General features: G+C 40.8%; 1 protein-coding gene across 2 annotated transcripts in view; it reads right to left on the reverse strand.

The window, feature by feature from the left end:
* Positions 1–22,521, reverse strand: part of MCM3AP (minichromosome maintenance complex component 3 associated protein) — a 46,696-nt gene that overhangs the window by 3,161 nt on the left and 21,014 nt on the right. For both annotated transcript variants that reach the window (XM_025202188.1, XM_006022051.3), the window contains 14 exons: positions 21,157–21,257; positions 18,923–19,054; positions 17,575–17,688; positions 15,131–15,283; positions 12,960–13,157; positions 12,525–12,593; positions 10,743–10,877; positions 8,309–8,471; positions 7,007–7,265; positions 6,520–6,617; positions 4,182–4,572; positions 3,498–3,755; positions 2,169–2,298; positions 723–929 (listed from right to left, as the gene is read on the reverse strand). In XM_025202188.1, coding sequence (XP_025057973.1) covers positions 723–929; positions 2,169–2,298; positions 3,498–3,755; positions 4,182–4,572; positions 6,520–6,617; positions 7,007–7,265; positions 8,309–8,471; positions 10,743–10,877; positions 12,525–12,593; positions 12,960–13,157; positions 15,131–15,283; positions 17,575–17,688; positions 18,923–19,054; positions 21,157–21,257 — 2,408 coding nt within the window. The remainder of the gene's footprint in view (positions 1–722; positions 930–2,168; positions 2,299–3,497; positions 3,756–4,181; positions 4,573–6,519; positions 6,618–7,006; positions 7,266–8,308; positions 8,472–10,742; positions 10,878–12,524; positions 12,594–12,959; positions 13,158–15,130; positions 15,284–17,574; positions 17,689–18,922; positions 19,055–21,156; positions 21,258–22,521) is intronic.

A 22,521-nucleotide genomic window follows, 5' to 3' on the forward strand; every position in this document is an offset into this window, starting at 1 on the left:
GATGGAATTGCAATATATGTAACAGAAAACAGAAGGAAAGTAAGTCAGATACACAGTGTCTTTGGACGCTTTAAATGAATGGACTAAGACTCTGCCCCTGCACTTCACAGAAGACAGACCCAGGGAGCACAGCATGGTTTAGGAAAAGTATAACCACAAGGCATCTCTTAAATCCCAATGCGCTGCTCAGTGTTCAGTTTGCTCTCAGCTAAAGCAGGTTGTTCAAAGCAAATCTAACAAATGCACCTAATGTTAGGTGACATCCAGAGAGAAGAATCTTAACATTACAGAGAATGATGGAAACCCTGGCTTCAATGTGCTGCACAGGTGAAGCTCTATGATTTGGTTCTCAGTGCTATAACCCAGCAGCTTGTGGAAACAACCACCTCTCCTTTCTCCATGTTTACAATTGCTATAGTGCTGAAGGCCCTAATATTTGCAGACAGCCACTAGCTACTCCTCAAATCTTATGACGATGATCCTGTAGTAACTTTCTGGATAGCTGTTGTTAGGCTGGGGGCAGGGGAAGACTACAACCGTAAGCCTAAGGGAAAAAGGAAATTCAATTGTCAACAATAGCCTTTGCTTTTCCATAAGTCTGCTGGGCCTCAGCTTCTCACTGCAGAAAGCAGAAACCTTCTGACTTCACAGACCTCTACCCACTGCAGAACCAGGACTAAGTCAGCAAGGAATGAGTCTTAGCTGCTGCTCTTGTCACTTACCTCTTGCTCTCAATTTTCTCCAGCTGCAGTTGAGAAGACAAATGCTCTGGGAGGAGCTCCTTGGCTGAGGTTGTGTGTGTTAGATCTGCTGCGGTGGGAAGTCTCAGTTCATGGCGTGACTCTGTGCTCAAGCTGATGTCATGTTCAGTTGCAGGCAGGGAGACAGGAGAGTGTTTTGAAAATGACCGAGGAGACTTTGTCCTTGACCTGAAAAAGGAGAATATTTTGGAGGGAGGACAAATGGCAGAAATTAGTGTGTTTCTCCTGGAAGTTTAGAAATAAGGAGATATCCACATCAGTTGGGGGAAAATTCCCACAGGGTGGAGGGTTCAGCTCAAGGGCTGCACATCACCTAAATGCCACTGAAACCTTCAAATAAAATTACTATAGAATTAAAGTGGAGCAGGGAGCTTGTGTTGGCCCCAGCAGAGGGATGAAGTTTACCTAGAAGATTCCCAGGGTGATAGATGGTTCATGCTACCTCGGCTACGTGTCAGCCAGGCCACTGAGAGCAACCTAGCAACTGGCTTCATCCTTCAAGGGGAGAATAAGAGGGTAGCAGCATGCTCTGCTAAAGAGATATTAGTGCTCCCCACCCAGGCTCTATACTGCACTCAAGCAATCTGCTCCTTGTGTACATTTACTTGCAAGGGAGCATTTCCCTCTCCATCCTAAAAGCACTGGACAGAGACTTCTTGTGAACACAGATGCTATAAAATGACTGACGTCAATAAAAATAACTTATCTGACAAGAAGCGTATTTTAAACCAGACTGATGAAGTGCAACAGAATATTGCTGGCTCATAGTCTACTGAAACAACCCACTTTTCTGAATTAGGTACCTATGGTACAGGAAAAGAAAATTCTGTAGTGAGCTTTGATTGAGAAGACAGAAAAAAATTGTCCCCATATGACCAGCTTAACCAGTAATAAACATGCAACAGGCCTTATAATTGGATGTTATGGATGTCACAGTTAAAGCACTTGAACTGAGGCTATTGCTTTTACTTGATTTCTTCACCATTCCCTTCCGTTAACATTATTTTCCTCCATATTCTATGCACCAGAAGAAAGCCTGACATCCAACTGTACCTTTACCACAATGGTGTTCTTTCACAAAAGAACTTGTGTCATGTTTAATAACAGATTTAAAATGCTCTAATCCATTTCTTTACAAAATGTAAGAAAAACCTGCAACTTTGAATAAAATTACCAAGTTTTCTCCCCATTTCCAGCGTAGAGCTATAACAGGTCATTCCCAGGAAGGCATTGGCCACGGAAATATGAAGAGCAGAGATGGCATCAAACCTGTCTGGTTTATGAGCTTCATGAAAGTACTGTGCAATTTTTCAGTTTGCTCAGTACTACTCAAAACTGTCTGGGCAATTTATTATATATGCATATTGAGCACAAAAAAAGAAAAGTGAAAACAGTCACCACCCTCACCTTCCATGTCCCTGTTGGATCTCCTTCAGAGTTTGCAGTGTAGCTTGTTCCCATGAAAAAGGGACAGTAAAGTTTTTTAAATGTTCCTTGAAGAAGTACACATGGATCTGGCCATCTTTACTCACTGCTTCTACAAAGATCAAATCAGGTTCAATATAGGCAATCAGCATCAAGACAAACTGAGCATTAAAAATATACAAAAGGAAATTGTGTCTTCAATTTAAGACTGCAAATGGCTAAATGGACTGAAATTGCAAAAGGTGTGCCTTTGGGGACTGATCTGATATCCCACAAGTACTACATTGGATTGCTGGAAATTGTTGTCAAGTGTTGCTTTACCCTTCTCCTTTTAGCCTCCCAATACTCCCAACTTCTCAGTAAACAAAGAGCCAATACTTGTTTCATCAACTGATTCTTTTACATCAAAATCAAATGAAGCGCCTCTCAGACAAGAAAATTCTAAATTGAAACCTATTCTGATTTTTCTTTAAAAAAGGTCAGATTGGAGGAGTTAGACCTCAAATCCTCTCTTAGGAGGTGTTATTAATTAGTTTTACAGCTTGTCAAAACCAAGTCACTCACTAGAGTTTAGACCTTTGTTTTGTATCTTGGTTGAGATGAATAAGTAAGCCTTTACTGAGGCACACCCTTCGAAATAAATCAGCAACCTTCTCAAGCCTACTGTACATCTTTCAGAGATATTTTCATCACAAATCATAACAACTGTGATAAGCATAATTTAATAATTACCCTTATTTTATCCTATATATCCATTTTTTGGATCTCTCTTTTCTGCTCTATCCCCAGTACTTCTGAAGATATGCCTATATCACTAGATGTCAATCATTAATTCTCAGAGCACAACCTCAATTGTGCCCTAATCTGGAAGACAGTGTTCAGGGACTTATTGTACAATAGTTGTTAGTAAAAGTTCTAAGCCAGAGCTTCAGAGCAACTTGTTGGACAAAACAGATCCTGGCAGTTTCAGCCATGGGGCCAAATTCTGCCTTCAGATACCTACCTAAAACCTCAACCAATATGCAAGAACTGTGCATATATAAATACACAGAATAATGAATATACAGTTCTAGAGTTTGGAGGTCTCAGAATGAACAATATGGGCAATGAACATATCCTATGATTGACAAAAGGAAAAAGTACAGAAAACACAAACAATCATCCCACTGAAGAGAGCAGTAGGAAGATGTATGCATTAATGATACTGGACCAAATACAAATGCACAAATAAACATGTCACAATTCTTTAAGCAAAACAAGGAAGCAGAATGTAACAAGGCAAAGACCAGTCTACTGCAAAACATTTAATACCTGGTGCAACAGGCACCTTAGGAGGTTTCCAGTCTCTCAGTTTATGATCAATGCAGAGTGCCAGGATATCATCCCAAGGGATGTCGTCAACTGAAGGGCCATCCTCTTCTGAGCTAGCGAACAGCCTGCCACTCCACTTGCAGTAAGTTTTGCTCAGCAGATTTTCCACTTGAGATTGGATTACTGGCTGGGTCTGGACACAACTGGCAATCTGGGACGCATACTGAAAAATCATGGAGCAAACAGGTCGCCAGGGAGCTAAACCAAAACATTACATGCAACTGGTTAGATTCATCTCCCCTGAATAACAGCTCCGAGTGTGCAAAATGGCAAGGAGAAACAACAGTCAAGAGTCACACATGGTGTGGGGAAAGTCTCCCCAACCTTACGTCTATCATTACACCTCTGTTTTAATTTACTACTACAATCTTTTCTCTTCCAGCAACAGCCTAGTGTAAATAAGGATCTCTGATTGTCTTAATATGCAGGAGTTTTATGACAAGGAACAACATTCACTGAGGCTACAGACTGAGGCCTCCAGATCTATGGTTAGGACTTCAGTATACAAAGGTCAAAACATGTTTAAAACTAAAGGTAGAGACTTATTGCTAAAGGAAAAGAGCTTTTATATTGACACTGAAACAACTCTAAAGCCGGCCATGTTGCCTCACGTGAACTACGTACCACCAAGAGGAGGAAGGTCCATGTATGGGATCTGGAAGGAAAGCACTGCCTTCTTCAGCCAGGCCAGGTGATCCGCTGTGTTCCATTGCAGATGAGGAAGCAGCTTGTTGCCCCCAGGTTCCACAAATTCAGTGACAGGCCAGGACAGGTCACAGACCTGTTCTGAGGAAGCCACACCAGCCAGAAACTGCAGCACACTATTGTACAGATCAATGATGGCACCAGGCTCCTGAGAGGGCAGGCCAGCCAAACGTCTCTCTCTCCGATCAGGGTAGAAGCGCTCACTGAATTCATGGCTAACACCATCCTCAATGTACTGCAGAAGGGTTTGGCTGCAGAGTTCTAGGGAACTGGGACACTGGGCAATTAGCCACTGCACAGCATCAGAGAGCTACAACAAACATTTAGAGAACAACACAGTCAGCATCAGAAACCTTCCTCCACAATAAGCAATGACACTAAGGTCTTAATCCTGCAGCCTACATGATTTCGTATACACAGCCCTGCTATATAACATGAGCAAATCTCACAGCAGGAAGCCCGACATTCCTAAATCCTGGGGCAATATTAATTTATTCTATCTCTGTGCAATACCCCTGAATGTAATCCCATTTAAGCACTTGTTACCTTGTTTCAGAGACTAAAAGTACTCATTGACATGAAATCCATTGATTTCTAACAAACTGTTTTCCAGGATGGGTTTTTGCATTATGCTCTCCAGGCAGTTTGGCTGAACTCCTTAGACCCTGACACTTATAATTATTTAACTCTTAAGTTAGAAGTGATTTGATTGGTCTAGAAATACCTACAGAGTGGGCACATCCACACGTGCAATTAATATGAAGCAATAAACTCCAGAATATATTGTGCTGGAGTTTATTGCTCTGGGGTGCCGTGTTTACACATGCGCCTGGGACCACAACAGTGAGCCAGGTTGGAATGGCCCCAGCTGGCAGGGCCCAGGGGGTCAGCCTGCCAGCTTGGGGCTGCTGACCTGACTCAACATGCTGTGGAGGGCTTGGCTGGGGCATAAGGGTGCTCCATTGTGGGGCTAGCTGGTAGGCAGCCCATGCACTGAAGCACCCTCATGCCCCAGTCAGCTTCGTCAGCCTCTACACATGCATTGCGACGAAGTACTTTACCATATACAAGTATTATCCTGTGGCAGAGGAATCAGCCACTAAGAAAGATAAGGGGCTTGTAGTTTCTATCTAGAGACTGGATATCTTTCCAAAAGATATAATCTAGCTCAAATGCAGATAACTAGGTTTGATACAGAAATCATTGTACTACACGCTCTAGCTGTGCTACACAGGATAGCACACTAGTGTTGTGGTCTGTGACGTTTTACAAGTGACAGGCTGAAACCACCCTGTTTGGGTCTGAGATGAGTTGGCACTTCTGGCTCAACCCCTGCTGCTTGGCTCTGGTGTGGGCAAAGCCCCTGCCACTAAAATGCTGCTGAAGCCCTGTGGCTCCGCAGGCTGGATAAAATGTCTTTGTGGGCTGGACCTAGCATGTAGGCTGTAGGTTGTCAACCACGGGACTAAAGGATCAAAACAATTCCTTTTAGTCTCAGAATCTAGGACTGCATGAAATGTGCAGGTTGGAAAAATGGGCAATGAAATAGCTGCATGTTGTTCCCTTCAGGCTTTTATTTCATGTGCTGACACAAATTTGGCACATGGAAGCCTCCAGGTAAGGACCTATATATAATCACATTAGGGAGGGGAGAAACTGCTTCAATCCTATCCTATTCTGAATGCCCTGGGGTAGACAGTATACACAGCAATCAGCTGTGCACTGACTGCCAAAAAAACCCTCCATCCCATATCCAACTTATCAGCAGGTTCAATGCTGCTGCATGGCCCAGCAAGGGCTGTGTTTCCATGTGCTGTGCTCTGGGTAGGGAATAAAGCCCAAGCAGCATCTGACAGTAAGGGGGGAGGGGAAAGAAGAGACAGAGTGGAGCTAGGGGAAAAGGGAAGAGACTGAGAGGTGCAGGTGGCAGGGTTGGAGGTAAGACTGCAGGGGGAAGAAGTGGTGGTGGGCAGAGGGCAAGGGAAGTGTCTGACCCTCCAGCTACCCAACACCCCCAGCCAGGGAGGAGTTGGGGGGGGGGCGCGGAAATGGGACAAATTCAAGACAATCCTCCAATAATTAGATTCTATACCTGGAAAATTATAACAAATTATAATTTCCATGTATAGAATCTAATTTTGGGGGGTTGCCTTAAATTCAGGGTAGTCTTAGATTTGAGTAAATATGGTAAAAGAGAAAAAGATGTTGGTGTTAAGGTATTTGAATAGCTCTTTAAATTTAAAGTTATTGCTCTTACCTTTCTGGTGCCTTGCATGTCAGTGATAGAATCTGGGATCTCAACAATAATGTAATCTGATATAAGCTGAGCTGAAATCAAATCCTGGAGCATTAAACCTTTAAAAGAGAAACAACGGCTGAAACAGCAATGTTTTTGTTATTTCCATACATGTTCAAATGAGAACACATAAGTGAAATTTCACCTACTCAGTCCATTCCTATTGCCAGCATAGAGTTACACCTTGTCGCACTGCTATATTTTCTCTCAGTCAAGCAATAAAACACAACATACAAAAGTAAAAGCAAAAAACCTTGAAAAATGTACATTTTTCTTTTCAGTTTAAATTGCCTCTTTCCTAAGCCGTTCTGGATTTCTGCCAGAAGTCTAAGACTCCTTCCCTTAACTAAATGCTGTAATTTGAAGAACTACAGTTGCTGTTTATTCTCTGCCTTTCGGCATATTTCTGAATATCTGTAGTTATTTTAAAGCAAATAAAATCACACACCCTCTTCTACTTCCTTCTCTGTGGCCTCTTCTCCCTGACTGGGAACCAGGACCACCAGAGGTATTATGGGGTGGAAAGGTTTAGCCTGAAGGAGTTGTTTTAATTGAAGCAAAGCTGAAAGCCAATAAACATCTTCCTCTGCAACATCTTCACTCTTTACTTTAGGGGGAAGCAGGAGGACTAGACCACTGGTTCCAAGCAGATCTTTTTGTGTCTCAGCCATATCAAGCTCAGAGTCACTAAGGGTGCCATGAGCCACCTAGACAAAAAGAAAAATTGACACTGTTAATGCAATTATAGCAATGAGGAGGATTTTAAACATGTTGAAAACTGTAGATAAAGTCACCAATAGCGTTTCAGCTAGGAGCTCTTTATAGAGTGTTTTAATCTAACTAGTTGAAAAAAAATCTTACTTGCAAAGAAGGAAATACTAAGAAATGTAGGTAACAAATTAACTGTGGGTATATCTCATATACATGCATATGCACTCACACTCCCATGTAATTATATTTAAGTTCCTAGGAAGTTAGAAAAAGCTGAATTCAAATCACTTACAAAATCTTAATTCTACTACCTTGCCAATATTCAATATGAGTCTTTTGCTACACAATCGCATACTAGTTTTTCAATTTTTTGACAAAAAAATAGGAAAAATAAAAAGTAATAAAAAATCAATACATTTTGTTTAAAAAAGAACTGTAACTTAGAGAAAAGGGATTTTTAATTTTTTTTTTAGTGAAAAAACTTCTGTTCAAGGAAAAGGGAAACTACAGCCTTGCTAGATTGCTAAAATAACTTTTGGCTGCAGCTTAAACAAATGAAATGCCACTGCTCCCTCAATAACTGCAGGCGCACATGCAAAGTTGCTCTCTCTCCCTGTCTGTCTGTGTTTCCCTCCAGAAGTGAAATAACACGAGGACACAAGTTAAGACTAGACATGAATTTTGCAGGCCCCTTGGATTGATAATTTACAGTAGTATGTTGTCCAAGGTATGTGTGTAACTATATTTTTTAAATATTCATTATTTAAATATCCTAAAAAACTCTGGATAGAGTTAAAAAAAAGAATGGTGAAGGTCCCTGACTATTGTGCCTGCAAATAAATTAATACCTAGTTCTTAGGTAGCACTCTTCAAGAGTGGATTGGTATTCTTTATAAAAAGAGACCAGTACCGTGATTCCCATTTGACAAACAAGAAAATGACAACAAGCTTGCAGATAACACCACATACAGTTAACCCAGTGTCATAGAGGTGATGAAACAAAAGACTGACCAATTATTAATGGATTATGCTAATATACCTTTATGCACACACTGACATGCACAGCCTGATTTTCTTGCATACTAATAGAATTATATAATGCAAGCGTCTGAACTCTGTCGTTTACACTGGGGGTTACATCTCTCTGAGCCTTCCATCTTGTATCTGCTGTAAATTTGGCTTTCAACCAATCTGCTAGTATCCTGTGAATATAAAAGAAACAATCTTTTCTTATTTGATATCATACTGACAACCCCCTATTATCAATCTATTCAGTATCATCAGTATATCCCATTATAAGCTCCCTAGTTTAAATGACTTGGCCAAGTTTATCAACTGGACTGAAATGTAATTTCTGAGACAAACAACTTCTCTTTGTTTTCAGGTTCAAGAAAAAATAACTTAGCCTCTTCAAAAAACAAGGTTAAGAGAAAGATAGGTAGTTTTCCTTTTACAATCCTCCTAAAACATTCCTACTATTTCTTTAAAAGGTTTGTAGCAGTAACTGGAAAATCAGCTGCTTAGATTACCTAGGTCTTCATGAAAACCCACAAGGATGTTTGCACTATGAAACACCTAAAATAAATTTTCAAGTCTATCCGATCAATAACGTTTTTTGGATACTTGCTATTAAAACCCTGAAATAGTCTTTCTGCATTGGACATGCTCCAGCCCCACAGAATTTATACGTATGAACTTCTTTGAAGAGGCTAATAGACTTTACTTGTTCTCTTAAATGAAAGCCACAGGGCTAGACTTCACAATCTCAGCGAAGTCCTAGGCTCTACTTCTGACCTATGGGGAGGTGTGCTAGGCTGGGAAACAGGAGATCTCCTCCAACTGGAGCTAATCACTTGGCGCGCTTCGCTGCCGTATTATCTGGTAAAGCCTCATGCTTGCATAGGAGGCAGGCAAATATAATTTCTCCCATTTTACAGAATACTCAAGAGGTTACCCATCTGACAGAGCTAGGAATAGAACTCTCTAATACAACAGATCCCAATCTCATTCACTTAGCCACAAATGCCAGAACAAAAATGCTACAGGGTTGTAGGTGGGTAGGTCTAAGGACATAGGCAGACAAGGTTCTTTGGGTGAATCTGGTATCTTTTATTAGACCAACTTAAATAGTTGGAAAACAATTATTAAGCAAGCTTTCATGGACTAAATATAGACAGTGGATTTATGATACATTATAACCTGCCTGACATCTGACTCCCCAGGTATCTCTCCACTATTCTTCCCCCTTCTCTCTTCCCCAGCCTGTCTCTCACCCATTGACTTCTCAATCTACATTTTCACTGATTACCTGTCTTGTATGCATACCAGCCCAGCCTGGCTTCTTTACTTTTCATTCCATCCAGGAAGAACACACACCAACTGCAGAAACTTCCTTAGCCTGACGAAGGGTTTTTGAACCCGAAAGCTTGCTTAATAATTGTTGTCCAACTATTTAAGTTGGTCTAATAAAAGATACCAGATTCACCCAAAGAACCTTGTCTGCCAGAACAAAAATGCAGAATTTACATGCACAACTGTACTTTCTGTAAATATTAGGCATCATTCTCTCTCAGAGCTAGGAAATGAATCCTGATTTACAACATCTACCTGCAGTATGATAATGAGGTGTATAAGCTACTGACAAAGCAGTTGATCCTTCAAAGCCTGCTACTGCTACTAGTTATTTCTTTTACTCACACCTCAAAGGATTGTGCTGTGAATCAAAGTATTCTGGACAGCTGATGATGATGAGGGGTGGAAAGGTCAGCATAACATGTGGATGTTCCACCATAATGGAATTTCTATTTTTGCCACTTTATTCTTCTTTTAAAAAGCTAAGTAGAAACACACACACTCCATGCAAAGGGCACCTTTTTTTCAAAAAAATCTGTGATGACATAACTAGCAGATGAGCTTAGCCAGAGAGATGATAGATATATTGTCCACCTAATGTCCTGAAATAAAGAATGAATCTCTTTCTGAAAAATACACTCTTGATTCATCCACTACTGAATTGGGTTGTAATGGCTATTGGGTTTAACGCAGGAGTCATTACATGACATTCTGAGCTATATTATGACGTTTTCTAGATTAAGTGTTTGACTTTGCACCCTTGACATTCTTTTCAATGCATTTGTATACAATAACCTTAGGATATGAATATATTTATCTGTAACAAGCTATAAGAAGGAAAAGGTAACATGGCTCCATCTCTACCAATGGGTGATGAAAGTCACCTCTCTGCCACAGAAGCTATATTTAAAAAGGCTTGAATACATTCAATTCAAGGCTTAGCTAAGAAATCAGGGACCATACCACAGACCATAGGTCACTACTCTGCCCTGTCATTCATTACTTTTTGTTCCATCTATTGTTTAGGGAGACATATTTCAATGACAGTGTTACCTTCGTGCTATTCCTCTACTATGTTGTCATGCCATGACAGAAAACACTAGTCAAATTCAGCTCCTTACCTGCTGGGATCCTTTGCTGGATATTCTTCATAGCTTGGCAACACCAAAAGCACCTTCCAAAATACCTGTTCTCGCTGAACTTGGATATGTTCAGTGATTAGTGAGGGCAGATCTAGAGGAGTCCAGGCAGCATCACTTAAAGAAAAACCACGTTGGTGAAGAAGAAGAAAAAACCCCCCAATGTAATAACTAAATACCCTACAAAAATTCCTTCTTTCTACCCTAAATTAAGCATAAAAAAAAAGAGCGCCAGGTAGCACAATAGAACCTGACTTTTGTGAAAGGTCACTTTTGTGGTCCTGTTGTTCACAATGTAAACAACAAAATTAAGTTGTGAGCACAGGACAAAGGGTTATTAATTAGTGAATGTCATCCTATCTTAGTAAAGAACTAATTTAATTTTTTCCTCATGTTTTACCTGAAGATGTTAAAATGCAGCAAACAATATAGTCATGACCAGCAGATGTAAAGTTAGACCTAAAGGACGAGAGCTTCTGTTCGTATAAACACTATAAAGTTGTTAATATGCAAGTATTTGATGCTCATAAGAATCCTGATCAGGCAAGTGCATTCAAGTGTATACAATACAGTGATTTCCTAAATGTCCTTGCAAAAGCATTGAGAAAACTAGTTGTTTGTCTAGCACAGTTTCCAAAAATTAGTAAACCAAGCTTTAAATTTATAAATCCATCTTTTCAGGATTTTATAAAAAATTAACTATTTATCATGTTCACAGCATCCACTTGCCTGAAATGTTGTAATCAGTCATTATCATATATCTCATTTCAGAAGAGAATGTCTTTGGAAAGACTTGTAAATAAGCATAGAAAATACCGTGGGACTGTTTGAAAAGTCAAGTATCTGTTACTTTTTTAAAAGTTCCAAAATTTTGGGGACATATTTCAAGAATGTTTGGCTTAAAAACCCAGACAAATTCATTTTGTTCACCTCAACAGGGGCAGAAACCTTTGACTAGTTTTGACCACATCAGTACGTTGATTCATTGAATTCTTTTTCCCTAAGCCCACAAGAACCCAAGTTCATTAATTCCACCTTATATTTAATTATTTATGTATTTATTTAATTGATTTATTTGCCGCCTTCCTACAAAAGGCTCAGGTAAATGAGTATAGACATCTACAGCTGCAAACTAATGTCTTCTCAAAATATGCATGAACACTGTATTAAGATGCAAGTACTCTCTCTCTTTCCCCTCAACTTCTGCCATTTGCAATGGAAATATCTCCAGCTGCAGCAGGTCTGCATACATCAGTATTATAGAGGCAACCTCCTAAAACTATGGAAACTGCAAACTTACTCCACAACCATCAATCTCTATCTAACCTTCAGTTGTGGGCTGAAGTGACCTACAGATCACCATTATCCTAGAAATAAGTCTGCAGTACTTATCAGCATTTAAATTGCAACTAGCCCACTAATTAAAGAACTGATCCCCCTCATGTCACAGGCCAGAGACCATATCTCACTTATACGGTCTATATATAACCTTCACAAGATCATGACTTACCTACCACGTGTTTATTTTTAATTAACATTCTGACATTGTGTGCTACAGGTACAGGCCAAAGGATCAAGGTCCTTACATTTTAGGGGACCCACTCTGGCACTCTAAGAGTGTTTGTTACTTTCCCTTAGCTATGTATATGCTGTGGAACTGGCTGGGAAAATATAACAAAATATAATCCACACAACTTTGCACGAATATTTTCAGGGTTCAAAGTATTTTTGTTATAATGTAGCTTCAATGAAACTCCAACATACCAGAGCAGCAGCTGGTAAAGGTACTGAACTTTCATTTGATGCATCGTCTTGTTTCTCAGCCACCGTAACCTGGAAACAGAAGAGAGTATTTCCAGCTGTGTGAAAGAAATTCCAACTTCAATTAAAAAAAACAAGCGTGTCAGGAAGAGCTCTGAGGAGCTCTTGGAAGTCTGTTTGTTTTTTTTATTATGGGAGAAATTAGAGAAAAGTTCTCTCCAAATTTTCAGTTTGTACCCCTTGTGCATCTGACTCACAGTATGCAGCGATTGTGATTTTGTGCTTTTTTCCCTTCACAAAAAGTAAATAAGAAAATGCAACTGTAAAAATCTATAAATATTGGTGGAGGAACCCAGGAGTACACAAAACTTTCAACCTATTTTTTGAAATAATCTAGATTTCTTCAAATTGAGTGCATCCTTTTAAGAGCGTTCTTACCTAGTGCAGGAGATGCCCAGCTTTCCTGCATGTCCCAAGTTTACAATCCTCTTAGCGAGGTTCTCTTCCGCAATGGGACACTCAGCACTGGGGGATAATGCTTTCAGTTTGTTTTTCGGATCCACACAACAGGGAGCTGCTGGGAAAGCCCTCATTTGACGCTTCAGCTTCTTCCGTGCCGCTACTGCTTCCCTCCATCTTCACAAAAGAACATGTTGATATGATTTATTAATGAACATTTGCTAAATCTTACCTTATTTTCACAGATCCTTTCTTCATCACTAACTTTCTGCACCTATTTGGGCACTCTAGTTTTAGCAGATCAGAGCAGAGAACTGCTGTTGCCTCCCAGAGGCACTGAATTGGACATGCCAACAGAATACCAGAGCCACATCCAGATGAGTGCAGTCATGCAGTATGTGGCACTGCAGACACGTCTGTGGTGCCACATACCACACATGCAGCTGTTCTCTGCACTGCAAAGAGATCCCGCGTCAAAAATGCCTCCACAAAAAAAAAAAAAAAAGAAGCAGAGTGGCGAATACGGGGGCAGTGTAGACTGCCCCAAACTGGAGTCTGGCCAGCTGAAGCCATGCTCTGGCTGCTGGCCAGGCTCCAAGTGGCAGGATTGCCACTGCTGCAGCCCCAGCAGGCCCCCGCAAGGACCCCAGGTAAGGCTGTTGGGGCCAGCCCAGTGCTGGGCCCAGCCTCCTTATCCCACCCTGGGTAACCTGCTGCATGCCAGAGGGCGTGTGGCACAGGTGTTCCCCAGGGACAAGTAGCAGTGGCACAAGGTGTGCCACTGCTTCTTGTCCCCAGGGACACAAATGTCCACACTTGTGTGGATGCGGCCCAGGAGGCTTCTCCCCACCAAACACCAAGACTGGGTAGTGCACATTGAAAAGTTAGGCACCTGACTTCTGTTCCTCCTTACTATAACTGCCATTTGGGATTTAAAATCATAACAGCCAAGTGGTTCCTGTAGTCAGGCACTAAAGAGACCAGACCCAGACTTGAGAAATCTATGCATATTGCTTGATTTGAAAATATTTTTTCCTTAATTTCAGTGTTCTTAGTCTGTGCATGTACAACGATCTGTATACAGTCAGACGTTTTGCTTTCCCCGAATTGTCAGCCAGCATCTCCCTTGTTGAAAATACCCTTAACAATAAGGTCCATCCCAACCCTAAGAGTTTATGGGTGTGGTTAAGGCACGCAACAACACACTTGGAAATCATTTGGTAAGCTTTATGCCCAGCTGATTTTGAATCCCCAGACAATTACCAGGAACCCATTTGCAGCAGGGTTGACTAGAAAACCTACTCTGAAGCTATATCAAGATGCCTTAAAACTCAACCACTGAAGGAGGGGAAAGAAAAAATACACAGGGGTTTTTTTCAAGTAAATATTAAATACATACAGGATACGCTGGTTAAATGATGCTTTATCAAAGCAGAACTATTTTTATATTAATAATTTCAGAAGAGTTGAGATAGTTCAATGTAATATTATACACACGTGGATATACACATACATGTATACACACATATATATGCACACACATATATACATATATTTGTAGTCTCTTCCTTTTTTATCTTTACCCTTGTTCCATAACAATAAATTCCTATTCTCTGTTCTGGTTGTCCCTGACATTTTTTTTAAATAGCTACAAAACAAACTCTGGTAACTTCCTTCCACCAACATAGTAACCCAGAAGCCACAAGAATGTATTTCATATCTTTACAGTCTCCCAAAGTCTTCCCCATCCCTCACAAACATAGAAACATATGGGCCTTGCAGTGCACCACAAAGGTCAGTACACTATAGCTATGTTAGACCACTGACAAGCATTTGAAGCTGAAAGGCCACACAAAGATGAGCCTCCTTTTATTCAAGCATGGGTCCCCGTCATGCACCTCCACAGATCTGAACAGGGAAAGGTACATCTCTTAGTAATCAGTCCCAGACGATTCACAGTTTTGTATCTAACTGTTAGATACTTCTTAACATTAAAAACATAGCAAGTTCAAGTCTGAACTTAAACATTACAGGGTCCTGACAGCATAAATAAATAATATGCTAGTAGCAAATAGTAATATTAAATTCTGGTAAAATACATTTGAAGCCATTCTCAAGAGCTGTAACTGTAGGATACCCTGACAACTTACCGCTGTAGATATTTGCAGAAGCACTGGAGTTCCTGGAGCGTCTCCTTAGCACTCTGGAATATCTCCTCTTCCAGAAACAGGTCCATGATGTCAGCACAGACTTCTTCGGAGCAACGGGCAATGCGAGCTCTGCGATCCCTTTCCAAAGCACACCTAGTTTAGAATGAAACAAAAGAAAGTTCCAAGGCCAAAATCCCCAGAAAGAAATACATAGCTGTAAGAGCTGAATACAGCTAAAAATTATACATTTGCACTATAAATAATCAAAATAAGGCACTTAATTTTTTAACCTTCTGAAAGCCACAAGGTTTTTAAGAAATCTGTTAACCTACATGAAATAAAAAACAGTTAGGATTTCTTACCATGTTTTCCTGCACACAACACAGACCTTCTCCCCAAAAACCAGCTGCTGGAAATTGGAATGAGTATTTTTTATATATATGGAATATCATAAGAAGAGATTCTGATCCTTAAGGGTGAAACCAAAAGTAAAATATGCAGTGATCCACACGGAGCAGAAAAATTAACAGGCTCAGCTCCCTAGTTGATGATACACAGTCACTTACTAGGTTTCATTCTGGGTTTCAAAAATAAAGGTGTATATTTCAGTATGTGAGAAAATACGATATTCTAAGCACACATAAAAACTGTTGAAAGTCATTGCATTATCATTCTGATCACAGGCTCCTGAGCGGAAGTCTATAGCAGAGGCCAAAACCTGCTGAGGACACAGTATAGCTGGTGTTTGCAAGTAGCGAACAGGTGGGCTGTGACCTGGAGACCCCATGTGGAAGTGGAGTAGACTCAGTCCTTCGAAAGGTACAGGTGCAGTCTCACATGTGGCCAGGATCCCACAGAAACTAAGCAAAGGGATCAAAAGTAAAACTCTGCCTGAACTGTGACAGTTCCTTATCAGATGGAGGGATTATTGTTAGCAGATATGAGATGTTGCCAGTTTTCTACTAGCTGAACATGCTCTCTTGTCTGTTCTGAAACCTAGCCAGCCCATGCTTCCTCATCCCATCATTCTTTACTTTACTTCTTCAGAGGTAGAAGTGGTGGATAAGTGGTGCTCAACCTGTTTGGCCAGTGGGCCAGATGGGCAGTGCCCAAGCCATCCACAGGCTGGATCCAGCTGATGGACTCAATCCAGCATGGGGCAGTCAGGGGAGGGCCATCTGGCCATGCAGAGGGGGGCAGGGAGCATCCCGGTTCCAACCCGGCCCTGTGGGAGGGAAGGGGGCTAGACTATGGCCTCAACCCAAGCCCACAGGAAAAGGGGGCTTGACCCAGCCCCATGAAGTGGGGGAGGGAAAGGGAGCCAGCCCCAACCTGGATCTATGGGAGAAGGGGGATGCGGGCCCAGCCCTGTCCAGCCCAGGGGGCAGGGATATGGCCCAGCCTCATCCAGCTGTACATGTGGTAAGAGGGGGCATGACCTGGGTTTGTGGGGCTCAGGGTTTGGGAATTTGGCAGTGGGGGGGAAAGGGTATCTGTATTTATTGCCACCACTCCCCTGCCACCAAATTTTCCAATCCCTGGGGAGCCCTGTGGGCTAGATACCTATGGCTTCTGGGCCACATTTGGCCTGTGGGCCAGAGATTGAGCACAGAGTATAGATCATAAAGTAATAGACCAGAAAGATCAATGCAGTTACAGCCTGGAGGTGTACAAACTCCCTCTATGTCCACTTTGAGGTTTTTATTGAGCAATCCTAAGGGTAAATGAAGCCCACAACAGCAATGTTCCTTCAGTAGCTATTCTGTCTAGAAGGATGGGTTCAGTGTAGCAGGACCAAGTGGTAAGCATGTTGAGATCTCTTGCCCCTGTACACTTAGGAGACTCATATCCCCCCTCGACTTATGATGTTGGGAGGCATCCCTTCCAACTCCATGAATACCCATTTTGAAAAAAGGAAGTCTGCCTTCAAGACCTGATACCCCAACCTATCCATTTGCAGCTTGACTGTTAGTCATATTTTTATTTCCTACCCCACCAGCAACAAATAGTGTAAAAGAGGGAAATCTTGAATACACATTCCTGATATTTCTTTAGGTAAAGAATAGCTCTTCCCTGACCCATGAGACCATGTCTTTTTGATGTACCTCTATGAAGTCATAAAAAGGAATAAATCTGTGTTTTCCCTTGTTCCTCTGCAGGTTACTTTTTATATAGAAACATACTTTCGATTTTTTTTTGCCTTTTTAAAAAGAATGTACTGTGAAAGGGAATTAGGCATTTTTTAAATTTAAGTGAATTTCCATTATAATGGGTCCTGTACATTTTGCACTGTATGTAAAGGAAAGATTAATAAAGGAAAGATTAGTAAAGGAAAGATTAGCAAGATCATTATTTGCCAAATTCTCACCTTCTCAGAAGAGTCTTTTGCCCTTCAGGTGCTGTTAGGTTTTGAATTATACATAGCTAATGTTCATTCTACTTACTTTAATTCACTGGCTGAAGTCTCCCGAACACTTTCTTTTACTACTTCTTCTGTCAGCTCTGTACCCAGGGACTGGCTCAACTGTTTTATTAATTGTTCTCTTTCTTGCTTCCGTCTAAAAGATATAATGGTCAGCAGAGTTATAAATCACTGCATAACACATGCATGCAATGTTAACACCACTGATGATTTTTCTTTGTTAAAATTAAACCTCACATCAAGCTGACTTATATTTCTCAAAGAAACAGAAGTTGGAGTTTTGCTGTATAACCAGCTTTGCAGGGAACCTGGTTACTTGCGACTCCTCAGCAATAAAAACCAACTGTATCTTGCTTTGAATATGGGAATATCCATTATGTGAAACAAAACCATTAAAAGGTAACTACTAAGACAAAGTCAACACAGGTGCCAGACATCCTTAGTATACTTGGAAATTACCCTGGCCTGCATTTTTCTGGAGGAGGTTACAGGGAGAAGAGGATGTGTAAGATGTATAGATATAGACTTAGAAAATTGTTGTTATTTTTGTCAATAGTGTAGATATTTATCTATCTCTATGATAACTGTCAGGCTATCTTGCTACACTGGGGCAGAGAGTTAGTTGAGTTTTGGAAGATTTTACACATCTCATGGAAGTTGGACAATGTCTTTAAGATGTTGGTTCATAACGGATCATACTACAAATTTACTCTTGGAAGTCTAGTTCCATTCCCCTGGTGAAATGCACGTGTCAAATGAGACTAGGTTCCGAGGATTCAGGACAAACAAAGGGACTTCGAAGTTAATAAAAATGAGCCTGCAAACTCCAGGGGAGAGATTGATGAAGAGAGGAAGAAGTAGCAGGAGTTCAGTTTTCTTCACTCTAGTCCAATGCTTGGGGGTTCCAGGGAAAGTATAACCTACTTGCAAGGATTGCTAAGATTTAGCTAGGCCAGTTCATGTATAGGCTTTCTGTTGTTTTAACTCCTTTCTTCTCTGTCAGTTATGCTCTGCTGGAAAAATGCTTTGTTATTAATAAACAGTCACTGTACTTTCATGGTGGTTGGAAATCCCAAAGACAATTCTATAGCAGGGATTCAAAACGCAGTTGGACCTGCTGAGGGCAGGCAGTTGGTGATCAAGGTTCGATCTCAGGTCCCAGTTTAAGAGTGCAGCAAACTGTGGGATTCCCTTCTGAGAGAAGGATAGGCACAGGGCCCTTTAACAAAATGAAAATGTCATCTGTCATGGGGGGGGTGAGGGGGGTGTCACACTAGTAACCTTTACAGATATCCAGCCCCTCAAACTTGCACTACCTGATCTAACAACATTCACAAGGCATAGGAGACAAAAGAAATAAAGAGACTCACCTCTCTTCCTCCACTCTGCGTTTTTCCTCTTGGACTCGGTCCCTTTCCGCATTGAATACATCTGTTGCCACTTGCCTAAGAACCTCCATTGTCACTTCAGTCACAAGTTCCTCTATGGCAGCATCAGAGGCACTGCACGAAAAACAGTAGTTCTCTTAGACCAAAAACTCTGGTTTGCACAATCTCTAAACGAAAGGCACAGAGTTTTTGTGCTGTTCTATAATGACATCCTCTAGCTCAGACCCATTTTTGTTCCTTAAAACTTACGTAAATCAAACTTATCAATATCCTGCTTTGATAGTACAGACTACTCATCACCTGGGAGGAAGAATGAACAAGTCTGGACCCTCTGGAGGCAGAGTTTATTTTAGACATTCCTTAATTAGTCTGTAGTTTTAGAGTATTTAAATAATTATCTTTTAAACAGTGACACTCAACCTCACAAAGCTCATAGAACCTAAGTCAGCTCTCAGATCAAATTTCTTGGTGCTCACTGAATTTACTTCTAGCAACTTCCAATCCTGCAATAAAAAGGATGGGAAGAACTAAAGACTACTGGACTGCTTGTAATAAGAAAAATCACTTATGGTTAAAAAAAAAGGAGTCTTTATGACCCCTAGCAAAAATGCAACTCTGAGGCTGAATGTTACTTTTAAAAGTTGATTATTCTAAGTATTCTGAAACTACAGTCACTCAGGAATGTCTAAAATATACCATGCCTTGAAATATACTAAAGAAGATCCTGACTTGAGGAGACATGAACAAGGACTGCATAAGATACAACCCCCTAAAAAAACCTAAGGGCATTTATACACATACCTTTGTCTGCTCTAACATGCCGGAAATCCAGTGCATCAGAGCAAACTTGATTAATCGAGTCTGCTCTGCATACAAGCTGATGTGCACTGCGCTGCGTTGCGTGCAATTGTATAAGTGGCAAAATGCACGTTAGCATACAGAAAATGGTGGTGGTATGCTTTTGAACTAGCACATCTTCCATGTGTTTTAGTCTGAAACCGTGCTGCCACCATTTTCTCAGCGCTGATGCGCATTTTGCCATTTATACAAATGTATAGGTCACAGTGCCAGGTGCAACATGTGTACAAATGCCCTAAGTTAACAAAAATCATCTGCTTCTTCCAATGCTCCTTCATCAGTAGCTAGGGCTCAAATGGTTACTCTGATCCTCCCAAACTGACTTTACCTAGTGCAACACCCACTGCTCCTTTGGAAAAACAATAGCAAGAAGTGTTATTGAGTGGACTGTTAACTATACTAACATGGATTAACCCAAACAGGCAAAACAAAGAGTACAATAAACAAATGGAACAAGTTAGCACTCTGCTACAAGCAGGGGTCTGCAGGAAGTCTGGTGTCAATGTGAGTGGGGTCAAGGTGGTATGTTACGAATGCATAATATGAACTATACCTATGCACTGCAAATTCAAGATTTACTCTTGGTGCTTTAAGAACGGGTATTGTATATGCTTCTTGCTCTTGTGCCTACATTCTGCAGGGCCCCCCTTTGGAAGTTTTGCCCTCAGATCAAAATTTTTGGAATAAGAATGTTTAGAGACACAAAATCCACATGCAGACTCCAATTTTACTTTAGACGGATTGTTTAGGAAATGAGCATTAAACAAATGAAAGCTGTAAGATTCTAGTAAGCAACTGAGATCATATTCTAGTAATGAGATCTAGTAATCATTGCTCATGTTCTTTTTCTCCTTTTCTGAATAAAGAGTTGTTCCAACGGTAAATTACCCTCTGTGTTAAAAAAAATAGATACCTAATGTATAGTATGAATTTTTTCAGCTTTTAGGGGAGCTGCCTGGGCACCAAAATTTCTGATCAATGGGCTGCCTCGTCTACATTAGATGTGGAGAGTCAACCTAAAAATCCTTTTCAGATCCATGCCCTGATTTTTATGAAAACTAGTTTTACATTGCGTCCAATCAATTGAATTTTAAACCATCACAGTGCTTAGGCTAAAGGAATAAAAAATATTTTATTAAATGTATAGACACATTGCATTTCAGGAAAGGAAGCTTTAATTTAAATGTGGAGAAGGAGCCAAGCACAGGTAACATGACTCTGGATACTGCCCATCCAATCAATGTCTTCTCCTCTCCAATACAAATGTATTAGCTACCACCGTTTTTAGATTAGTTTTGATATAAAATAGCATTCAGATGATGAAAAACCCCTGTGACATCAGTAAGAACTGCCTTTACCACATAGCTGCAGTCACATAAGCCAGTCCTGCTTTGCCAATTTCTTTACATTCTCCTTTGAGGACATCCTGCACAAGGTTCTCCACCACTTCCGCTATGTCCTAAAATGCACAGAAGGAAGAATTCAGAGTGAATATTCAATAGCGAAACAAAATATCACCACCTTTAAGTCCACTGATAATAAGGTAGCTGAAATGGAGGAAGAATCCTAAGAACTGGTGAATTTAGAGTTCACAAAAAAACTCTCATCTTTTTACTTATAAATTAAACAAACTCAATCCAGAAGTTGAAACTACAGCATGAAAACCCACTATGCCTTTTTTAGTTGCTTTTAAATACCAATGGCTGTGAAAAACACTAAATACATCAAGAAATACTGAGAGTTGAACTGTAAGGGTTACATCTCCCTAATTAAGGTGATGACGAATCAATACTGCAAGTTAGTTTGCTCTAGCTAGGATTGAGCGGGTTACCTGTTAACCGGTTTGCAAGACTGGCCATGGTCCCACATTTAAGAGCAGCTCAAACACCAGCCTACAAAATACACCGTCCTGAAGTAGCTCCATGACTCGGCACAGCAGCTCCTGCCTGTTATTCAGTCCCTACCATCCTTGTTCTTGCTTCTGGCTTTAGATCCTTAGATTGAGTGCCAACCCCTGACTTTTGGCTACTGACCTCTGCTTAGTTTTGTCTTTGGCTTCTCCCTCTCAGATTGTGCCCTAGCCTCAGCCTGATTCCTGAACCAAGGCGAATATCTCACTTCCTGTCTTTGGCTCTAATCCCAGGCTATACTTCTTTTTAGAAGCACCCATGTCATGGTCCTAATAGGGCAAACAAACTGGTTCCCATTTCCAGCCTTAACCACTGGATTGAACTACCTCAGTCTCAGTCCTGAAGGGGACTGTTCAAGTACTGAATCATTAATGAACAGTGTCATTAATAAGGTGGGGTCATTGTTTTCTGCACCTTAATGGCTTTTGCTTAGACATTTCCCAATTAAGTGCTAAACCTTGCTTGGCCTATGAGATTTGGTAAGACAACAGCAGTAGATAACATTGTCAGCATGGTCATCAGATATTACGCTGCCCTTAACAGTAGAAGTCAATTCCCAGGCACCACAATGAAGATGTCCCTTAGCTTCTCAGTTTATAGAAGTTCAGGATAACAATTTTTATTATATACTTAACCACCCCAAACTCTGAAGCACCAAGTTTCTCCTCTGATCTTTATCATGTGAAATACAGAAATTCTTAAACACCACCCAAAAAAGGTCTATTCAAGTATCAACAATATGTGGCAGAAAGGCATCTCAAATCAAAATTCAATAGACATTTCCTGAGGTGGTGCATCTTAGGAACAAAAGCC

Source organism: Alligator sinensis, unplaced genomic scaffold (genome assembly GCF_000455745.1).
Source record: "Alligator sinensis unplaced genomic scaffold, ASM45574v1 scaffold566_1, whole genome shotgun sequence".
Classification (NCBI taxonomy): Eukaryota; Metazoa; Chordata; order Crocodylia; family Alligatoridae; genus Alligator; species Alligator sinensis.